Source organism: Tachyglossus aculeatus, chromosome 21, assembly GCF_015852505.1.
Source record: "Tachyglossus aculeatus isolate mTacAcu1 chromosome 21, mTacAcu1.pri, whole genome shotgun sequence".
Lineage (NCBI taxonomy): Eukaryota > Metazoa > Chordata > Mammalia > Monotremata > Tachyglossidae > Tachyglossus > Tachyglossus aculeatus.
The window spans coordinates 28,180,585-28,201,160 of NC_052086.1; the positions used below are offsets into that span (position 1 = coordinate 28,180,585).

At 48.9% G+C, this 20,576-nt stretch overlaps 1 protein-coding gene across 1 annotated transcript in view; it reads left to right on the forward strand.

Moving 5' to 3' along the window:
• Positions 1-973: 973 nt before the first annotated feature.
• Positions 974-20,576, forward strand: part of TMEM132B (transmembrane protein 132B) — a 589,472-nt gene continuing 569,869 nt past the window's right edge. The window contains exon 1 of the mRNA XM_038762741.1: positions 974-1,037. Within this exon, the coding sequence (XP_038618669.1) occupies positions 974-1,037 (64 nt within the window). The remainder of the gene's footprint in view (positions 1,038-20,576) is intronic.

Below are 20,576 nucleotides of genomic sequence, written 5' to 3' on the forward strand. Positions count from 1 at the left end.
TCTTCTCCCCATCCCTCTCCTCTCCTCCCCATCCCTTCCCCTCCCCATCCCTTCCCCTCCCCACCCCTCTCCTCCCCACTCATCTCTTCCCCACCGCTCTCCCCCATCCCTCTCCTCTCCTCCCCACTCCTCTCCCCCACCCCTCTCCTCCCCACCCCTCTCCTGCCCATCCCTTCCCCTCCCCATCCCTTCCCCTCCCCACCCCCCTCCTCCCCACCCCTCTCCTCCCCCTCCCTTCCCCTCCCCACCCCTCTCCCCGCCCACCCTTCCCCTCCCATCCCTCTCCTCCTCCCCCCTCCCCTCCCCCCTCCCCTCCCCTCTCTATCCCTCCCCCCGTCCATCCTTCCCCTCCCCGTCCATCCCTCCCCATCCCTCCCCCTCCCTCCGGCCCCGCCCCCGCCCAACAAGTCCGAAGTGTCGGGGCGGAGCGGGGCTGTCAGCCCGCGGAGCGCGCCCTGGGACCACCACCGTCGCCACCGCCAAAAGGAGGAGGAGGAGGAGGAGGAGGAGGAGGAGGAGGAGGAGGAGGAAGGGAAGGCAGGAGAGGAAGAGCTGCGGCCGCTGCCCCTGCCGCCCCCGCTGCCGCCGCCGCTGCTGCTGCTGCTGCATCTGGGGAGGAGCCATGGCAGCCGGCCGTTGGTAGCGGGCCAGGGGGCAGAGGAGGGGCAGAGGAGGGGCAGAGGAGGGGCAGGGGGGCCGAGCCCGTCCGGAGCCCCGCTCCCTGGCCCCCGTGGCCCCCGTGGCCCCCGTGGGGGTCCCCCAGCCCACCCCTCCGAGGATGGCGGGCGGGGCAGCGGGCCGTGGCCGGCCGATGCCCTGAGCAAGCCCTGGCGCCCGGTTGGCACGGCGCTCCGAGCCGGGGGGCGGGGGGGACCCCGCTGCGGGCCGCGCTGCGGGCTGCGCTGCGGGCTGCGCTCCGCTCCGCTCCGCTCCTCCGGGGGCCTCGCCTCCCCGGGTCCCCGCGCCCTCGACCATGCCGGGCCCGGCCCTGGGGGCCCTCCGGCTCCTGCTGGCCCTCGCCGCGCTCCCGTGCCCAGGTAAGACCCCCGCCAACTTTCCCCTGGGCGCCCAGATGGAGCAGGCGGGAGGGCGGGCGGGGGGCCCTCTCCCTTCGCCCCCTCCCCGGGGCCCCCCTCCCTTCGCCCCCTCCCCGTCCCACCCCCGTCTCGCCTTTGGGTCCCCCCCAAAATTTCCCCCGGAACGGGCGGGGCCGCGGGGAGGCCACCGGCAGCCCCACAGAAGCACAGACGCCCAAAGTTAGGGGCCGGGAGGAATGGCCACCTCTCCCTCCCAGGGGCAAGCTCGAATCTGCCCCAGGGGGAGGACCCCGGCCCCCTCCTCCCCCCTTGCCACCCCACTCTCCTTTCCCCAGCATCGCCCTTGAAAAGCAGGGAACAACTGACCTCCCATATCCAACCCCACTTTCGGGACACATTCTTGTCCTTCCCCGCTTTTCAGCTCTCTCTGGGTTTTCCTGGAGTGCCCCGCTTTCACCCATGTAGGAAAGGGCAGCCCCATATGCCGTTTGGTAACTTCTCAGCAAACTGAGGCTGGGGACGGGTTGGGGGTCTCTCCAACTGATGCTAGGAGAGAGGGGCTGGGAGCGTTCTGGAACTCTGGGGGTTTCTTCAGTTGATGCTGGGAGAGAGGGGCTGGGGACATTCTGGGGGGCTAGGGGTTTCTCCAGTTGATGCTGGAAGAGAGGGGCTGGGGGCGTCCTGGAGGGCTGGGGGTTTCTCCAGTTGACGCTGGAATAGAGGGGCTGGGGACATCCTGGGGAGCTGGGGATCTCTCCGGTTGATTCTGGGAGAGAGGGGCTGGGGACAGCCTGTGGGGCTGGGGTCTCTCTAGCTGATGCTGGGAGAGAGGGGCTGGGGACATCCTGGGGGGCTGGGGTCTCTCCAGCTGATGCTGGGAGAGAGGGGCTGGGGACATCCTGGGGGGTTGGGGGGGGTCTCTCCAGTTGATGCTGGAAGAGAGGGGCTGGGGACATCCTGGAGGGTTGGGGGGTCTCTCCAGTTGATGCTGGGAGAGAGGGGCTGGAGACATCCTGGGGAGCTGGGGATCTCTCCAGTTGATGCTGGAAGAGAGGGGCTGGGGACATCCTGCGGGGCTGGGGTCTCTCTAGCTGATGCTGGGAGAGAGAGGCTGGGGACAGCCTGGGGGGCTGGGGGGGTCTCTCCAGCTGATGCTGGGAGAGAGGGGCTGGGGACATCCTGGAGGGCTGGGGGGTGGGGGGTCTCTCCAACTGATGCTGGGAGAGAGGGGCTGCGGGTATCCTGGGGGGTTCTCTCCAGCTGATGCTGGAAGAGAGGGGCTGGGGACATCCTGGGAAGCTGGGGGGTCTCTCCAGCTGATGCTGGGCAAGAGGGGCTGGGGTCAGCTTGGAGGGCTGGGCGTCTGTCCAGTTGATGCTGGGAGAGAGGAGCTGGGGGCATCCTGGAGGGCTGGGGATTTCTCCAGTTGATGCTGGGAGAGAGGGGCTGGGGACATCCTGGGGGTGGGGTGGGGGCTGGGGGTCTCTCCAGCTGACGCTGGGAGAGAGGGGCTGGAGACATCCTGGGGGGCTGGGGAGTTTCTCCAGTTGATTCTGGGAGAGAGGGGCTGGTGACAGCCTGGGAGGCTGGGGGTCTTCTCCAGCAACAGCAGCGGTAGCAGCAGCCTTGCTTCTGACCGCTGACTGGCTAAGGTCAGTCTGTTCCCCCCTCTCCCCCACCATCGTGGGTACCTCCTGTGCTTTAGCTCCATGTCTTATGCAATAGCTATTTGCCCCCTGAAAGGAACTGTGCTTGTGCGTTTGGAGGAAGAATTCAGTCCGTCCTTTCCCTTCGAAAGCCTTTTTTTGCCGTCAAATTTACTGGGGACCGAGACGGGGAAAGGGCTGCTTTTGTGCAGAGAAAGTGGTTAGTGGAGGCAACAGGAGGAGTGGTAGGGTTTCAGAGCGCGGAGCTTGGCAGCAACGCTACTTATCTTTTGGTGTTTCTTGTCAGCCCGGTTTACATTCCCTGCTTTGGACAGGTTGAAGTCTGCTGCGGGAAATCCGACTGTCCGTGGTACTACGGACTCCCCTTTACCCTTTGTTGCCCGCATTCACCTTTAACTTCTCCCCACCTGTGAGCATCTCAGCGTGGTAGTTCACAAGGGGGAGAGAGATGGACCACAAACCAGTAGTTGAGAAAGGGCTAGGGAGCTCACTTGGATTTACTTCCCTGGTCCGTAGGCAGGCTAGGTCCCCCCTCCTTTTCCCATCCCCAAATAACAGTCTGATCCCTCAGTTTTGGAAAGGCAACTTCTGACCCCGGGGGCCCCTCTCCTGTAAATCTTAGATGGATTTTTGGGATCAGCTGTTTTAACTTAAAAAAAAAAAAAGACTCAAAGTCCACTCATTTAGGAAAATAGCCAGTCACTCGGCTTGCCTCTCTGGGGGCCAGAAGAAACCTAGGGAGTTGCCAATGTTGGGAGGAGACAGAAGGTTAAACAGATTACAATTTTTTTTGTGTGTGTCTCATATTCAGGGATTGATTTTTCACTTTCGAACGTGCCCAATTCTGGGAGCAGGCGTTTATGTTCTGTGAACAACTCATTCCCAAATACCATCCTCTCTTTCAGTTCCTCTAACTTCCTGTCCCCTCTGTTTGTACTAAAGAAAGCAAAAGGCAGGCAGGCACAGCAGTTCGGGAGCTCCTCATCTTGGGGAGTCACAAGATTTCTCTGAGGATAGGACACCCCATCCTCCCTGCCTACACAAGCCCCTTTAGAACTAGCTGCAGAGAGGGAGAACTTGGGAAATTTTTTTAGAAATTTCTCATATTGTTTTCCTAGAAAAGGGGCAGTGAGGGGGAAAAATAAACAAAGTCCCTTTTTAGTTTTCCACTGGATGTGGTAGGATGTAATTGGACATCAGGAATGCCCACATGTGTTTTATGGGAGAACGTAAATATTTCCCGTAGGTGAACTCCCTTTCCTCCCTAAGCCTGCGCTTGTAGAAACCCTGTTTTCCCCTCTCTGATGCTCATCCTTGTTATTTTTTTTCCAAGCAAAATCAGTTCCTCAAATGTGTTAGAGATGGACCAAGGCTTTAAGTATTTAATTCTCCAGTGCCATTGCTAACAAGCGGTGGAGAGATTCTGTTTGGCTTTTGGTATTTTTCTGCAGTTTTCCTGGGGAGGTTTATGCTGAGGCTCAGGGACTGTTTTCCTCCTAGCTGTAGCTAAGGGGTTATTCTTAAAAGTGCCCAATCACCGTGACTTGAAAATAATAATTTGTCCCTACTTTTATATTTCTCTATCAGGGTCAAAGCCTCTTTTGTGCTCTTTTGTCTATTATATGAAAACACGAACTTTCAGAGAAAAATAGCCTCTTTAATGCCTTGTGTAAGCATGCAACAATTATTTTCCCTCTTTTTTTTTTTTCCTTTTCCTCCTCCTCTCTTTGCCCCTTTCTCTGCTGGGAAAGAGGCTTCTCTCAACCCTCTAGGACACTGGTGCCTGGGAAAAGAGTTTGCAAATCCAGCTAAAGGCCAAAGTTCTGGTGGGGAAGCACCAGTTCTGAACCGGCGTACAGATGTCGTGCCTTCTTTGGTCTTGGCAGTTAACTCTGAATGAGACTTTGGGTGGGGGAACTATCTCATCATAACGCTGTATACTGAGCCCCCGGGGCTTAAACAATACTCACAAGTGTTTCATCAATTCTCATTGGGGACATAAGCAAACAATTCTGCAATGCTATATTTAGCAAAGCTCAAACACGCAATCAATAGAGAGGGGAAAATAAAGAAGAACCGAGATTTAATTTCCTGCAAGACATTTCCGCACCAACTGTGGGAAAGGTTACAGCCCAAACTTTTTTTTTTCAGTTGCTTTGACTTTCCGGTTATTTTGGAATTTTTCTTGCATTATTTACAAGCAGCCATTTGATTTAAATGCCGGTGAACTAAATCTCTGAAGATAGGCACAGCAGCTGTGGAGTGATTCTTTCCCATCACATGGCAGTGATTGTCTTCTCTTCGTATTTTTCCCCCCTTTCCTGCGTGGGTAGCTGCCATGGTAAGAGCTCCTGGTGGGTGTACTTCTTTCAGCATCCTGAGTGCTGAAGCATATGGAAACATACTTTAAAACAGTTAGCACAAATCTCCCAGCTTAACCGACTTCTGTGCAACTTGGGGCCATTCTCTAAGCCACTTGGTTCACACTGTGGGCTTTTCAGCTTAGCAATGCGGTTGGAACTGATGCTGCCGAAAAGGGACATGGGTCCCCTGTTTGACACATTATGCTCTGTCTCTATGAAATCCGGAGTAGGTGGAGGCCGTGTAACAAGGGTAGCTATGTGTCATACGCGGAGGCTTAGAAGTGAGGGTCGGTTTTGAAGCATAGAATCTGCTCTTAATACTGCCTGGTCTGCCTCTCTTTCTCTTAGATAACAGATACATACGTATGTGCAATGTGTACTGGAGCTGTCGGGGGATCGGGAGGGAGTGGAGTTTTTAGAGCTGAGATGGATTTTTAGGATGACATGGGCAATATCCAGAAGATGCCAATCGAGTTGGGCCCGGGGGAGATAATAATGATAATAATAATGGTGGTATTTGTTAAGTGCTTACTACGTGCAAAGCACTGTTCTAAGCACTGGGGGGGATGCAAGGTGATCAGGTGACAACTTGGGGCTCACAGTCTTAATCCCCATGTTACAGGTGAGGTAACTGAGGCACAGAGAAGTTAAGTGGTTTGCCCAAGGTAACACAGCTGACAAGTGGCGGGGCCGGGATTCGAACCCTTGACCTCTGACTCCCGAGCCTGTGCTCTTTCCACTGGGCCACGCTGCTTCTCCTAAGGAAGGGAGATGCACCTCTGGAATCTCCTGCCCCAGAAATATGCAAATAATTGAATGGGAGGCAAGCAGTTTGAGGTCAGTATAGCCAAGACTCCGGGGGTAAGCTGTTTGCCTGTTCTTCCACCGAACGTGGGCACCTGGAAAGTGTGACTCTTCTGCACTAGCCAGGGGCATTTGACACTCAAAATGTACATGATGATGGCAAACCACTTTAAGCTATACTGCCCCCCCCACCCTCCCCACTAATATCCAACAATCCAACTCTTCCCCGTCTTCAAAGCCCTACTAAAATCACAGTAGGATGACTTCCCTTGCTAAACACTCATTCCTCCCGCCCTATTTTGCCCTCCCTTCAGGGTTGCCTATGCTTTTAGGTGTATACTACCCCTTAAGCACTTGAATACTCACACCACACCACCCACGTTCTTATCCTTGCACTCTGCCAAATCCCCTACTTGTAATGTATTTTAAAATGTCTCCCCCTCTAGGCGGTAAGCTCCTTGAGGGCAGGGATTGCGTCCACCAACCCTACTGTACTCTTCCAAGCCCTTTGTACAGTGCTTTTCATCCAGTAAGCATTCAATAAATACCACTGATTGATTGGCACCCCCACTCCCCCAGCATGCTGTTCAAGACAACCAAATCAAGTAAATGGCAGCCATGAGCTCTCAGCTGGTGGACTGGATGCATAGAGGACAACCAGAATTTTTGTTTTAGGCTGCAGGGGGCTGAAGGGAGATTTTTGGTCCCTCCACATGCTTCACATGCTGTATGTAGCAGGTGTGCTGGGGTGCAGGGCTGAAGGGGGTCCTTAGGTCACTTGGACTGTGAGCCCACTGTTGGGTAGGGTCCGTCTCTATATGTTGCCAACTTGTACTTCCCAAGCACTTGGTACAGTGCTCTGCACACAGTAAATGATCAATAAATATGATTGAATGAATTAATAAATGCGGTTTGGCCTCTAGCCCATGCTCACCGGACTCTATTTTCTCTTTGGCTAGTGTAAATTACTTTTTTGCAGGCATGGAAAGTGTCATTCCATTTCCCTCAAAGGGCATTAGAAGCTGATGGTCTCTGAAAGAGGGTAAGATGCTTGCCTAAGCCTTTTCCCCAAAGAGCCCTGCCTATCCAGAGCAAGGGAAGGGTGTGTTTTTGTGGAAGATGCCAGGCTGTGTAGACAGACTGGGTTTGATGTTCGTACTCCGGAAAGTAAAGGATACCTTGGACTGTCTAGTCACCACCACGGAATGATTTAGTTCCATTCTTCTCAGCCCACAAAGGAAATCTGCTTTTCCTCTTCTACATCTGGAAACTTTGCTTCCTCTTAAGTGCTTTTGATTATTTGTTCCTATTTCCAACCAGGCCTCTGGCGGCTCCATCCTGCCTTGGGAACTTGTGCCAGCCAGTGGTTGCAGGTGGATTTTGTCCCAAATTTTAGTTGGCACAGTTCAGCGCCCACCTTGCCCCCAAATCCCTGTGGAAAGTGACCAGAGTGTGGTGGCAGTTCACCACGGGTCCCTTTCCTCAGTTGGTGAGATCATGGATTGCCCATCACCGCTGCCATCGAGGCAGGCAGCATTCTCCACCCCTTCCCACCTCCTGCTAGGGGGAGGCTAGGGCATGCAGAAAGGTGCTGAGCCATCCACAAGAGGCCATTAGTGCCGCAGAAGTGCTTAAGCAACACTCTGGTTTATATTTTCTTTGGAAATGAGCTGGTTGCACTTTTCACACACAGAGAGCCTGCAGGTCCCCTGGTGAGGCTCTGACTGAGACATCATCCTCCTGTCACAGCACGTCTCTCATGACACTGGCAGTAGTTGTGTCTTCAAGCCGGGGGTGTGTGTTGGCAGCACTGGGTCCCAGATGCTGAGCTCTGGAATGTATCTTTCTGCCGTTGGCCCTGGGTGTGTTGCTGTCTCCTCAGCTGCCACCTTGGCTGGCTTTTTGGCCGCCTTCCTCACTTGGCTGCCGCTGTACTGCCTCAAAGGCGCTGTGAATGGCTAAGCTGTAGATGGTTGGGGTGGAGGATTATTTTCCCTGGCTGTCCCTTTCCATTGCCAGGAAATTCATCCTCAGTCCTGATGGATGATCTCTCCCTTATCCTCATTTCTCCCCTTCCCTCTACTCACCCCTTCCTTGGCCCCATCGCACTTATGTATATGTCCGTAATTTATTTATTTATAGTAATGTCTGTCTCCCATGTAGACTGCAAGCTCACTGTGGGCAGGGAATGTGCCTATCATCTCTATTATACTGTACTTTTGCAAGAGCTTAGTAGTTTCCAGCATACAGTAAGCATTCAATAAATACAATTGATTGATTCCCTCCACCCCCACTTCAATTTTCTAGGTCAGGTTTCCTGTTACAGTGACCATTTTCCAACCTAGGAGGGTTGGATTGCTTAGTAACCATCATTAAGTATAAGATGCATCATTATTATATGAAGGGGAAGCAGCGTGGCTTTGGGGAAGGAGCATAATTTGGGGGAATTGGGTCCCAATCCCAGGCCTGCCATTGGCAAACTCTGTGATTTTTTAGGTAAATCACTCATCCCCTTTGGGCTTCAGATTCCTCAGCTACAAAATGGGGACAAGATCCCTGCTCTCCCTTCCTTCTTGATTGTGAGCCCCGTGTGAGATAGGAACTGCATCCAGTCTGATTAGCTAGTGTCCATTCAAGAGCTAAGCACGGGGTTTGTCATAGACTATTTGATAAATGTCATTATTATTATTATTAACAATAACAATAATAACAACTTTTCATTCATTCATTCAATCATATTTATTGAGTGCTTACTGAACACAAGGTATAGTACTAAGTTCTTGGGAGAGTACAATATAATGATAAATGGACACATTTCTTACCCACAACAAGCTTACAAGGGTTGGGTTCTCCAGGGCAGAGCAAGAGGCAATGGACTTAAAGTTTCAGCAGAAGGGATTTGAGTTAGATATTGGGAATAATTTCCAATGGAGAAGGATCGTTAGCCAGTGGTACTAACTTCCAAGGTTGATTGTGAAATCTTTCATTTTGGAAAGATCTCTAAGAGTTCAATTAACCCCCTGCCTGTCCTGAATGGATGAGGTGGATTAGCCTGCCCGGATTCCCTGATTGAATTGGGGGGTCTCTGTTTCTCAGAGAGCTGCACTGAATTGTTGGTGGTACTGCTCCTTTGCTGATAAGGGCACAAAACTTTAAGATTAAAATGATAATTTTGATATGTGTTAAATGCTTACTATGTGCCAGACACTGTCCAGCACTGGGGTAGATACAAGCAAATCAGGTTGAACACAGTCCCTGTCCCACATGGCTCTCATAGTCTTAATCCCCATTTTATAAATGAAGTAACTGAGGTCCGGAGGAGTGAAGTGACTTGCCCAAACAAGTGGCAAAGCCAGGATTAGAACAGTGCTAAGCACTTAGTACAGTGCTCTGCACACAGTAAGCACTCAATAAATATGACTGAATAAATTAGAACACTTCCTTCTGACCCCCAGGCTCTCGCTCTACTACACCACACTGGGTCTCTAATAATAATAATAATAAAAGTATTCATTAAGCACTTAGTATATTTTGGGAAGCACTCTACTAAGTGCTAAATAGATGCAGGATAATTAGATCCCACGTGGGGCTCAAGGTTACAAGTAGCAAGAGCAGGTATTGAATCCACATTTTGCAGATGGGGGAACTGAGGCACAGAGAAGTTAAGTAATTTGTCCAGGATTACGCAGCCCCACCACTTGTCAGCTGTGTGACTTTGGGCAACTCACTTAACTTCTCTGGGCCTCAGTTCCCTCATCTGGAAAATGGGGATTAAGACTGTGAGCCCCCCTGTGGGACAACCTGATTACCTTGTATTTTCCCCAGTGCTTAGAACGGTGCTTGGCACATAGCGCTTAACAAATACCAAAATTATTATTATTATTATTGGTAAGTGGCAGAGCTGGGATTAGAATCCAGGTCCTCTAATTACCAAGCTCTTGCTCTTTCCACTAGGCCACGCCGCTTGCCAACATGCAGCTGCATAAAATAGCATTCAAGAAGATGAATATTGGGTGTTTTTGCAGGCTTTGGCCATGGCATCTGTTATTCTTAAGCTTTGACTGGTGACATTGCCTTCAACGAGCTCTGGTGATTGTGATTTGTGGGAGAGTCAGAGAGTTATTTGTTTATTAGCCCTGCTTTACCCTCCTGTCACTTTGCACTACAGGGGTGTTGCCATCCTTCTTGTATACTTGGAAGAACAGGAAAGTCCTTGTTTTTCATTGAAATTTAATTTTTGAGTCTTCCCTTCTCCAAATTGCCCGGTGGAGCCCTACCTTTCAGAGATACACTCATAGACATCTGACTCTAATTGATCAGTGATGACTTTTTAGGCTTCAGCTCCCAAACAGGTACATAAAAATCAATAGAATCCAATTTGATTTGGTGGATTTTATTACTGAGGAAGATTCGGCCCCTGGAATCAGGGTGTTATTCAAAACACTGCTCTCCTGGTCAATTAGACTGAATTTACCCATTTGCTAACTCTATAACTTAAAATTTAATTCTACTCCCACTGAATTTTAGGGTAAGAAACTGTGATTCGGTGCAGCAATTATTATGACACTGATTAAGTGCAACTGACCGGTTAAGCACTGGGGTAGGTAGGAAGCAAATCAGATTGGGCTGATTATCTGTTGTTTTGTTTCCCACAGGGCTCACGATCTTTTTATCCCCATTTTACAGTTGAGGGAACTGAGGCACAGAGAGATTAAGTGACCTGCCCAAGGTCACACAGCAGAGAAGTAGCAGGTTCTAGCTAGGGGTAGTACCTGAATTTCTTTTCATCTGTGTTTAAAATCTTTTCCCACTCACCAAACTAATGAAGTCCCCCCAAATAAAAATGACCATGGAATTAGGTAATAATATCTCCAGAAGAGTAGCATTGCATGATGAAGAGGACCACCTGCCTTCCCATGTACCCAGGAAGGCCCCTCCATTCATTGCCTTGTTCAGTTTTCCTGGAAAGACCTACTGAGAGGGATGACCCGACCACTCAACATTTAATTAATTCATTCAGTTGTATTTACTGAGTGCTTACTGTGTGCAGAGCACTGTACTAAGTGCTTGGAAAGTACAGTTTGGCAACAGATAGAGACAATCCCTACCCAACAATGGGCTCACAGTCTAGAATTGGCACAACCACCCACCTATCTGCAGGTCCGGAGAATGGGAGAAGCCGGGCCGCAGTCAGGGTCCCAAATTCTTCAAACTGAAATCGGGCAACCTGAATTGTGACACCGTCTGGCTTTCTGCTGGGTAGTTGGTTTCCCTTTTATTTTTAGAGCATCAGTACCATGCGCCTATTCTGGTCTTGCAACTTTTGGAGTTGGTTTCTGTCATTGTTTTTCCATTTCTATCTGTGGTTGTATACAGTCACTTTATTTATACTCTCTCTTTTGCATTTTCTTGCTGGGGCCATACCATCTGGTGCCGCGAGTATGTCGGTTCTCACAAGCTCAACAGGGCCAGGGCGGGTCGGTTCTTGGGATGGGTCTTCTCTCTGGAATCAATCAATCAGTGGTATTTATCGAGCACTTACTATGTGCAGAGCACTAGTACTAGAATTTGGGAGAGGACACTACAACAGAATTAGCTGACACGTTCCCTGTCCATAACAAGCGTACAGTCTACAGGGGGAATGCCTGTGGGCTGCAGAAAATGTGGCTAGTATTGGGCACCTCTCATCTCTGAATAATCTCCTAGCAGGGGACTGGAATGATTAGGCGATAAAGAGACTATATTTAATCTCAGAAATGAGATGGGAGCTTTCACAGACACCACACAGGCAGGACAGACATAGCCCAGCTTGCTATGGGTATAATCTCCTTTCCATTTTCCATTACCATCTTCAAATTGGCGAGACACTTTCTGCTCAGGCCTCAATCTGGTTTGACAGAGGTAGTTCCTGGGACATCTGGGCCCATCAACTTGCACCATCTATTTTGTCACTTTTATTTGGTTGAAGGTGTCTAAGAATTTGGACTTCAAAATGTTTCTAAATCATTTGCTTGCCAGAATGTTGAAATGGTCATAAAAGGGACCACTAGGGCATGAACAAAAATGTTCATGTTTCTCTCAGTCCTCAAGAACCTCCAGTGGTTGCCCATCCATCTCCACGACAAACATTAACTCCTTTCCGTCGGCTTTAAGACACTCAATCTCCTTGCCCACTCCTACCTCATCTCACTACTTTTCTACTACAACCCAAACTGCAAACTTGGCTCATCTAATGCCAGCCTACTTGCTGTACCTCCATCTCATCTATTTTGCCTCTGACCTCTTGCCCACATCCAGCTTCTGGCCAGGAGGGCACTTTCTCTTCATATCCTATTTTATTTGTACATATTTACAATTCTATTTATTTTGTTAATGATGTGCATCTAGCTTTAATTCTATTTGTTCTGACGACTTGACACCTGTCCACATGTTTTGTTTTGTTGTCTGTCTCCCCCTTCTAGACTGTGAGCCCATTGTTGGGTAGGGACCTTCTCCATATGTTGCCAACTTGTACTTCCCAAGCGCTTAGTACAGTGCTCTGCACACAGTAAGCACTCAATAAATATGATTGAAGGAATGAATGAATGAATATCCGACAATTACTCTCCCCAACTTCAAAGCCTTATTGAAGGCACGTCTCCTCTGAGAAGCCTTCCCTGACTAAGCCCTCATTTCCTTTCTACCCTGATTTGCTCCTTTCATTCACCCCCCCACCTCATCCCCACAATACTTATTATCTTTGTAATTTATTTATTTTTATTAATGCCTGTCTCCACTTCTAGATTGTAAGCTTGTTGTGGGGTAGGGAACGTGTCTACCAACTCTGTTATATTGTTATACTGTACTCTCCCAAGTGCTTAGTATAGCACTCTGCATACAATAAGCACTTAATAAATATGATTGATTGAAGCTGCTGATGCTCTCTTCTGTTTGTGTTCCACCAGGAAGTTTTGCTGTGGAATTAAAGAAGTATTTCAGAGAATTTATTTTGAGGAGGTGGGGGCCATGAAGTAAGGGAAGAAAGGCGTGGAGAAGGGGAGCTCCCGATGGTAGGGAGTGTAGGGTATTGACTGGCTTTCCATAAGCTGTGATCTGCCAGGAATCTGGGATTTAACCCAAGAGCCATGCATCCTGCCTCAGTCTGATTTATTTGGGGCCTAGGCTTGGGATGGCTGTAGGGGGAAAGGGAGAAAGAGAGAACCTTCAAGGTGAGCCCACTGGTTACAACTGGACTTCAGATCATGTATTTAGGAGACAATGTAATTGCAATGATCACCACTACATTGCAGCAGGCCATCCTCCTGATAACAGTAATAATACTTATAGTACTCGTTAAGCGCTTACTGTGTGCCAAACATTGTTCTAAGCACTGGGGTAGATACATGTTAATCTGGTTGGACACAGTCCCTGTCCCACAGTGGGCTCACAGTATAAGTAGGAGGGAGTAGGATTTAATCTCCATTTTACATATGGGGTAACCGAGGAACAGAGAAGTGAAGTGACTAGCCTAAGGTCACACAGCAGACACGTGGCAGAGCCGGGATTAGAACCCAGGTCCTCTGCCTCCAAGGCTGTTGCTCTTTCCTCTGGGCCACATGGTTTAAGCAAAGTGTTGATGCTTACTTCTTCCCTGCTTCTTCTGCCTTTCATGAACAGTCCAACCTTCAATTTGGGGAGTAGCTAGCAGGGAGTGGACAGTGGGTTGGAAAGGTGAAGGCTGTGACAGGGCAGGTGGTGAGGGGAAGAGGAAGGGTGAAGTAATGATTGTAAGGACTATGCCCAAGGCCTCTCTGTCTCCTCTGAAGCCAATGGGAGGAAAAGAGCATGGACTTCAGCATGAGATCATCATCAGTCGTATTTATTGAGCACTTACTGTGTGCAGAGCACTGTACTAAGCGCTTGGGAAGTACAAGTTGGCAACATATAGAGACAGTCCCTACCCAACAGTGGGCTCACAGTCTAAAAGACTGAGATATTTAAGATGAGGTATTTAAGCTAGACCTAAAGAGGCCTTTCTCTGTTAGCTAGGGTTGCTAGAAACAGGGATGATTTGAGATCTTCCTCTGGTAGTCTCTAGAATCAAGTAAGATTACCGCTCACCTGGGCCAGTTTAAGAATAGAACTGGCGAGATGGACCAGTTGACCTCCCAAGGTCCAGGGATCTGTCGTAATTATATGAGAGAGACACTCCTCAAGAAACTAAATGTCCCCTGGCCTTTTGCATTCAGCTAGGCTTCCCTGACAGTAACCGTTCTCTGCTGGGCTTTCATGACCCAGATCGGTACGCATCGTTCACCATCAGAGGGACAGACTGACTGAGGCACCTGAGTCTGTTTCCTTTAAGCCGGCTTCTAGGTGGCTTCAGTGAGTTGGGAGGAGGTGGGCTCTTGCCTTTGTTTCCCAAAGCAAACCTTTTCTGTAGAAATCCTGAGGGAGGGTTTGAACAGTTGCTGTGGAAGTGGATCAGGTCAGACCCTGGACAGTTCCCCTGGTTTGGAGAAGGAGAGTTTTCGTTCACTGACAGGGCTGGGTCGCATGGCAGCTACTTGCATAAGCTCAGCATCCCCGGTTTGCCTCCATGTGATTTAAGATGTTTGCTCCTGGAGAGCAGAGACTAGGGCCTCTCTCAGCTCTGCCCGGTGCCTTTCCCTTCTCGGCTCTCTCAGTCAATTTTAATTAACTTAGTTGGAAGTTCTCCACCCGCTTCTAATATGATTTCTTTTCCCCCTCACTCAGATGTATGCTTGCACACAGACTTCAGGCTACAGGCACAAGGGTCTGATAGATTTAGAGCTGCTTGGTTTCTACCACTGACTTGCTGTGAGGACTTGGACAAATGAGTCCCCCTTTCTGGGCCTTAGTTTCCCTCTCTGTGCCCGTAGCCTAGCCCACTGGGATGGGCAGGAGGATGAAATTTCTTGAGGACAAGGAAACCATTGGAATGAGGGAAATGAGGATGGCGAGATGTCTTTGCTGGGATTCTGTTTCTGAGACGGAAAAGTTGCAGGGAGAAGTAGGATGTTGTAAGATGCAAGCTGAATGGATTCTGCCCTCCGAGTTCTCCCTCTTGGTTGGGGTCCCTGCCCAGGGCTGGATGTCCTCTTAAAGAGGACCAGGAATGGATTATCTTTCCCCAAAGTAGCATCAAAGATTAAGGCCAGTAAGAGGGAGAATCACCCATTAAATGTGACAATAAGGACATAGTAAATACTAAGCCTCAGGCAATTCTGCATCTCACCTGAAAACTGGGAGTAAGTTGCTGAGGACAGACCAGCATGGTGAGTTGCTGTCAAGGAAGTCAGGGCTCTTTCTGAGCAAAAACTTTATAATAAAAACAATAATAATAATAGTGGTATTTAAGCACTCGTTATGTGCCAAGTACTGTATTAAACACTGGGGTAGATAGTGTTAATGCAGATCAGTCATCAGATCAGAGAATCAGAGCAAATCAGATCAGAGAAGCAGCGTGGCTTGGTGGAAAGGGCACGGGCTTGGGGTCAGAGATCATGGGTTCTAATCTTGGCTCTGCCATTTGTCAGCTGTGTGACTTTGGGCAAGTCACTTCACTTCTCTGAGCCTCAGTTCCCTCATCTGTAAAATGGGGATTAAGACTGTGGGCCCCACGTGGAACAACCTGATCACCTTGTATCCCCCAGCGCTTCAAACAGTGCTTTGCCCATAGTAAGCACTTAACAAATACCATTATTATTATCAGTCCCACACAGGGCTCACAGTCTAATTAGGAAGGGGAGCAGGTATTTCTCTCATTTCTCTCCTTATCTCTCATTTGCTAGGAAAACTGCACCAGGTGCTGCTAACATTAAAGATGACAGTACAATGTGGACATAGTATAATGGGAACTGTATGTCCCACAATGGCCCTTCCAACCACACACACACACACTCATAGGTGAACTTCACCACCAATAGTGCCATGTTCAGTACGAAGGAGGGCTATGTGACCAAGTGAAAAGTGAAAAGTCTCTCTTTCTGGCCAGAAGTACACAATGGAAGAAATATTTACAAGGAATGATGGGAAGGGGTGGTGATGGGGAAGGATTTTGAAGTTCTCCCTGGGAGTTGAACCAGGCATTTTCCTAAAAGAATGGTGAATGAGACAGATACTTGATTTCTAATCCTGGTTCTGCCAGTAGCTACCTGACAACAATAATAATAATTGTGGTATTTGTTAAGCACTTACTCTGTGCCACTGCCCTGGAGAAGTCATTCACTTCCATGGCTTCATCTACCACCTCTATGTGGATGATACCAAATCTACATCTCCAGCCCTGCTTTCTCTCCCTCTCTCCAGTCTCGCATCTCCTCCGGCCTTCCAGACATCTCCACTTGGATATCCTCCTGTCACCTCAAACTTAACATGTCTAAAACAGAGCTCCTTATCTTCCCACCCAAACCTGACCTCCCCCTGACTTTCCATGACTGTAGAAGGCACCACCATTCTTTCTGTCTCACAAGCCCATAATCTTGGCATTATCCTCTAATCCTCTCTCTCATTCAACCCACACATTCAATCCATCACTAAATCCTGTTGGTCCCACCTTCACAGTATTGCTAAAATGTGACCTTTCCTCTCCATCCAAACTGCTACCACGTTAATACAATCACTCATCCTACCCTGCCTGGATTACTGCATCAGCCTCCTTGCTGACCTCCCTGCCTCCTGTCTCTCTCCACTCCAGTCCATACTTCACTCTGCTGCCCAGATCATTTTTCTACAAAAATGTTCAGAGTATATCACCCCACTCCTCAAAAAACTCCAGTCGTTGCCCAGCCACCTCTGCATCAAACAAAACTCCTCACCATTGTCTTTAAAGCATTCCACTACCTTGCCCCGTCCTACCTCACCTCACTACTCTCCTTTTATTACCTGGCCTGCACACTTCACTCCTCTACTGCAATCTTCTTACTGTGCCTCTGTCTCACTTGTCTCACCACCAACCCCCTGGTCCATACATCCTGCCTCTGGCCTGGAATGTCCTCCCTCCTCAAATCCAACAGTCAGTTACTCTCCCCACCTTCAAAGCATTGTTGAAGGCACATCTCCTTCAAGAGGGCTTTCCAGACTAGCCTGCTCACCTTTTCTCTTCTCCCACTCCCTTCTTCATCACCCTTACTCCCTTTGTTCTTCCCCACTCCCAGCCCCACAGCACTTATGTAAATATCTGTAATTTATTTGTATTGATGTCTGTCTCCCCGACTCTAGATGGTAAGCTCATTGTGGGCAGGGAATGTGACTGTATATTGTTGTATTGTACTCTCCCAAGTGCTTAGTACAGTGCTCTGCAAAGAGTAAATGCTCAATAAATACGATTGAATGAATGAATGATTGGGTTGGACACAGTCCCTTTCCCGAATGGGGCTCACAGTCTCAATCCCTATTTTACAGATGAGGTAACAGAGGGCCAGATAAGTGAAGTGACTAGCCCAAGGTCACACAACAGGTAAGTGCCGGAGCCAGGATTAGAATCCTTGACCTTCTGAGTCCCAGGACTGTGCTCTATCCACTATGCCATGCTGCTTCTAACCTTGGACTAGTCATTCTGCCTCCCCGCCCATCCCCCTAGTTTGATGCCTCAGTTTTCCTATATGGAGAATGGGAATAAGAACATGTGACATCCTCCGTATTGGAGATGTTGGGAGGTCAAAATGAAATCACTGATGTTTTGCACTTAGAGTCCTTAAGAGGAAAAGGGCTAGCAAGGTCTAGGATGGTGTTGTTACTATATTGTTATTAGTTCTGTTGTTATACATGGCTCCTCTGGGGTAAGCTGACCCTGAAGCTCAGACATTTTTAGAAAGTGCTACATAAGAGAGAAGCACCACATAAACATGAAAGAGTATTAGCGTTCCCCACCAGGGGAAAACTGTGATGTTGCAACCTGTTTTGCAGTTATAAATAAGGGACATATTAGGAAGAGGTACTGATCTTAGTTATTTTTAAACCGGGCCAGCTGTAGCGGCTGGTAATTGTTCTCTCGGTGTAATGGGACGTTGTTATTAAAATATACACTCCTGAACCCCAAATGTCAAACATTCTCACTTCATGGGCCAAGAAGGATGGTAACTAAAGGATGGTTTCTTGTAATGTGCCTCTTGATGCAAAGCTTCTGTTGTGTGTGGGAGTGAAAGTTTTGTTGAACAAAAGCAGGAGTTTTGTAGGTGCTGTTTGAAATGGAAAAAAAAATCCATCTAAAAAAAAATCCAAAGAATTTGTCTTTGCCCAGGTGTTTCTTTCCATTGAGGCATTTGTTTCTAACGGCATTCAGGTTTATGCATTCTGATGGGCTCTAGATTTCATTACATTTTCACCCCTGTGCCCCTCCTTTAGGGGTCCGTCTTCAAAATATACCCAATGAAAGGTGGAGAGGTGTATCTTTCGGGAGAAAAAGTATTGGGGAGGCAGTACAAATCTTGTTGTTTGGACCAAATCCGTTTATGCAAGTTGAGAAGACTCCCCGCCTCACCACTTGATCAATTTGCCTGTCACTGAAAATCATTTTAGGATTGTTGATTAAACTCCATCTGTCTCTCACCACTGGAGGCAAAGAGAGAATGGGGAATCAGGGCCCTAGAATTTCATTTCATTTTCTTTTAGTGACATGGAGAAAGGTCAGTGGGAAAGGAGAATGTCTAATCTCTTGCTACTGGATTTCGGATCATCTTTGGTGGGCTAGGTCCTGGGCTTGGGAGCAGGGGCTCTGGGCTAACTTTCTAGTAGGAGGATGTGTCCTTCCTGTGGCAGGGTTGAAGCCCTTTTTGGAAGCAGCTGGGTGAATTTCTCACAGTCCACTGCGTGGAGCAGGGAAGGATCAGGGCTCTTTTGCTTAAAAAAATGGTATTTATTAAATGCTTACTATATGCCAGGCACTGTTCCAAGTGTTGGGGTAGATACAAGATAATCAGGTTGGACACAGTTCCTGTCCCACATGGGGCTCACAATCTTAATCCCCATTTTACAGATGAGGTAACTGAGGCCCAGAGAAGCAAAGTGACTTGCCCAAGGTCACACAGCAGACAAGTGCTGGAGCCCGGAAGAGAACCCATGACCCTCTGACTCCCATTCCCACAGTCTCTCCAGTAGGCTCTTGAGTTTGTCAGCTGCCCACTTGCCGTCCAGGTCACTGAATGTCTTCTGGGTGGTAACCAAATCACTCTCCCGGCTCCACCACCTCTACCTGCTCCCTTTTACTGTTCCTTTCCACCTCCCCTCCTCCCAGCTAAGACCACTTTCCCTCTCTGAATCCCTGTCTGGTCTCATCACTGATGTCTGATGGCGAGGCAAAAATTGGACTGAAATTTGCAAGTGCTCTTTCATTTGTAAATCGCTGAAACACAATTTACCTAATCTACTGAAAGTGAATAGGCCTTTTAAGTTCTCTGTAGAATTGGATCTTTAGCCTAGATGATATTTTTCCTGAGGAAAAAAAAAAACAAATTTCCTTTGCTGATATGTAGGTGTTAAAAGGTGTTGAGATTAGTGTCTCTGCAGTTATGGTTTTAAGACAGAGAATGCCTAGTGCACAGACCTGAAACCCTGCTATTTGTCTCCTGCCTCTTCCTTCTTTGCTTTGGCCTCATCTTCTCACCTGCAGCCTGGCAAGGAGGAAGCAGGCAGCAAAGTCATGACCAGGATCTCCAGACTAATGGAACCACACACTGATTTTGGAGTGACAGTCCTGAAATTTGAGGGTGCATCCCGCCACCTGTTTTGGGTCCCTTGGGACACATTTATTTTCCTGAACAAAGCTAACCGGCATGGTGGGCCTTTAAAAGATGAAGTCTGCTGTGATGAACGTGAATCTGAGCCAGATGAAGAAAGTTGCAGTCCCATGTTGGCATGTATCTCCCAGTTTTTACAGTGAAGGGTGGGGGAGAAGAGGAAATGGAAACAGTGGGAGGAATTGGAGGGAGAGGGCATCCTGCAGTCTGGATCCCAGGGGATTCTGGGCTTGAAAGCTGCTACGATAGAAAGTGTAATTGAGGTCAGTGGGAAAATATCCTCTTCCTTCCTTCCTCTGCTTCCCCCACTGTCCTTCTCTCTTCCTTTCCATTCTCTACCTCATTCTCCCCTTTAGGTTCTTCTCTGATTCTGCCCCTCTAGTCCTCACCCCCGGCCCATCCAAGGTTTCCAGAATTCTGTCCATGAGCTGGAGCCTGCAGAAGCCAGTGATGACAATAGTTTAACAGCAGGGCCCGGCAGCTGCAAGAGCCAGGAAGCTGCGTGGACTTGTGGAAAGAGCACCGGCCTGGGTGTCCAAGGACCTGGGTTCTGATCCCGGTTCCGCCTCTTGTCTGTTGGTGACCTTGGGCGAGTCATTTAATTCTCTGTACCTCAGTTACCTCATCTGTAAAATGGGGATTAACACTGTGAGCCCCATGTGGGACAGGGACTGTGTCCAACCTGATTAGCTTGTAACTACCTCAGTGCTTAGTACAGTCCCTGGCACATAGAAAGTGCTTAATAAATACCGTTTAAAAGCAGAAAGAAAAACAAAGGAGTGGGCAGGACATTAAGAAGGCAGAGCTAGAGGGCCCCTCCATCGCCAGCACCAGTGCAGGGCCTGTTAATATTTCCCTGTTTTCTAATCCTGTGTCTGCCAGTGCTTGCTATGTTATCTTGGGCAAATCACTTAACTTCTCTGTGCCTCTGTTGCCTCAACTGTAAAATGGGGATTAAATCCTACT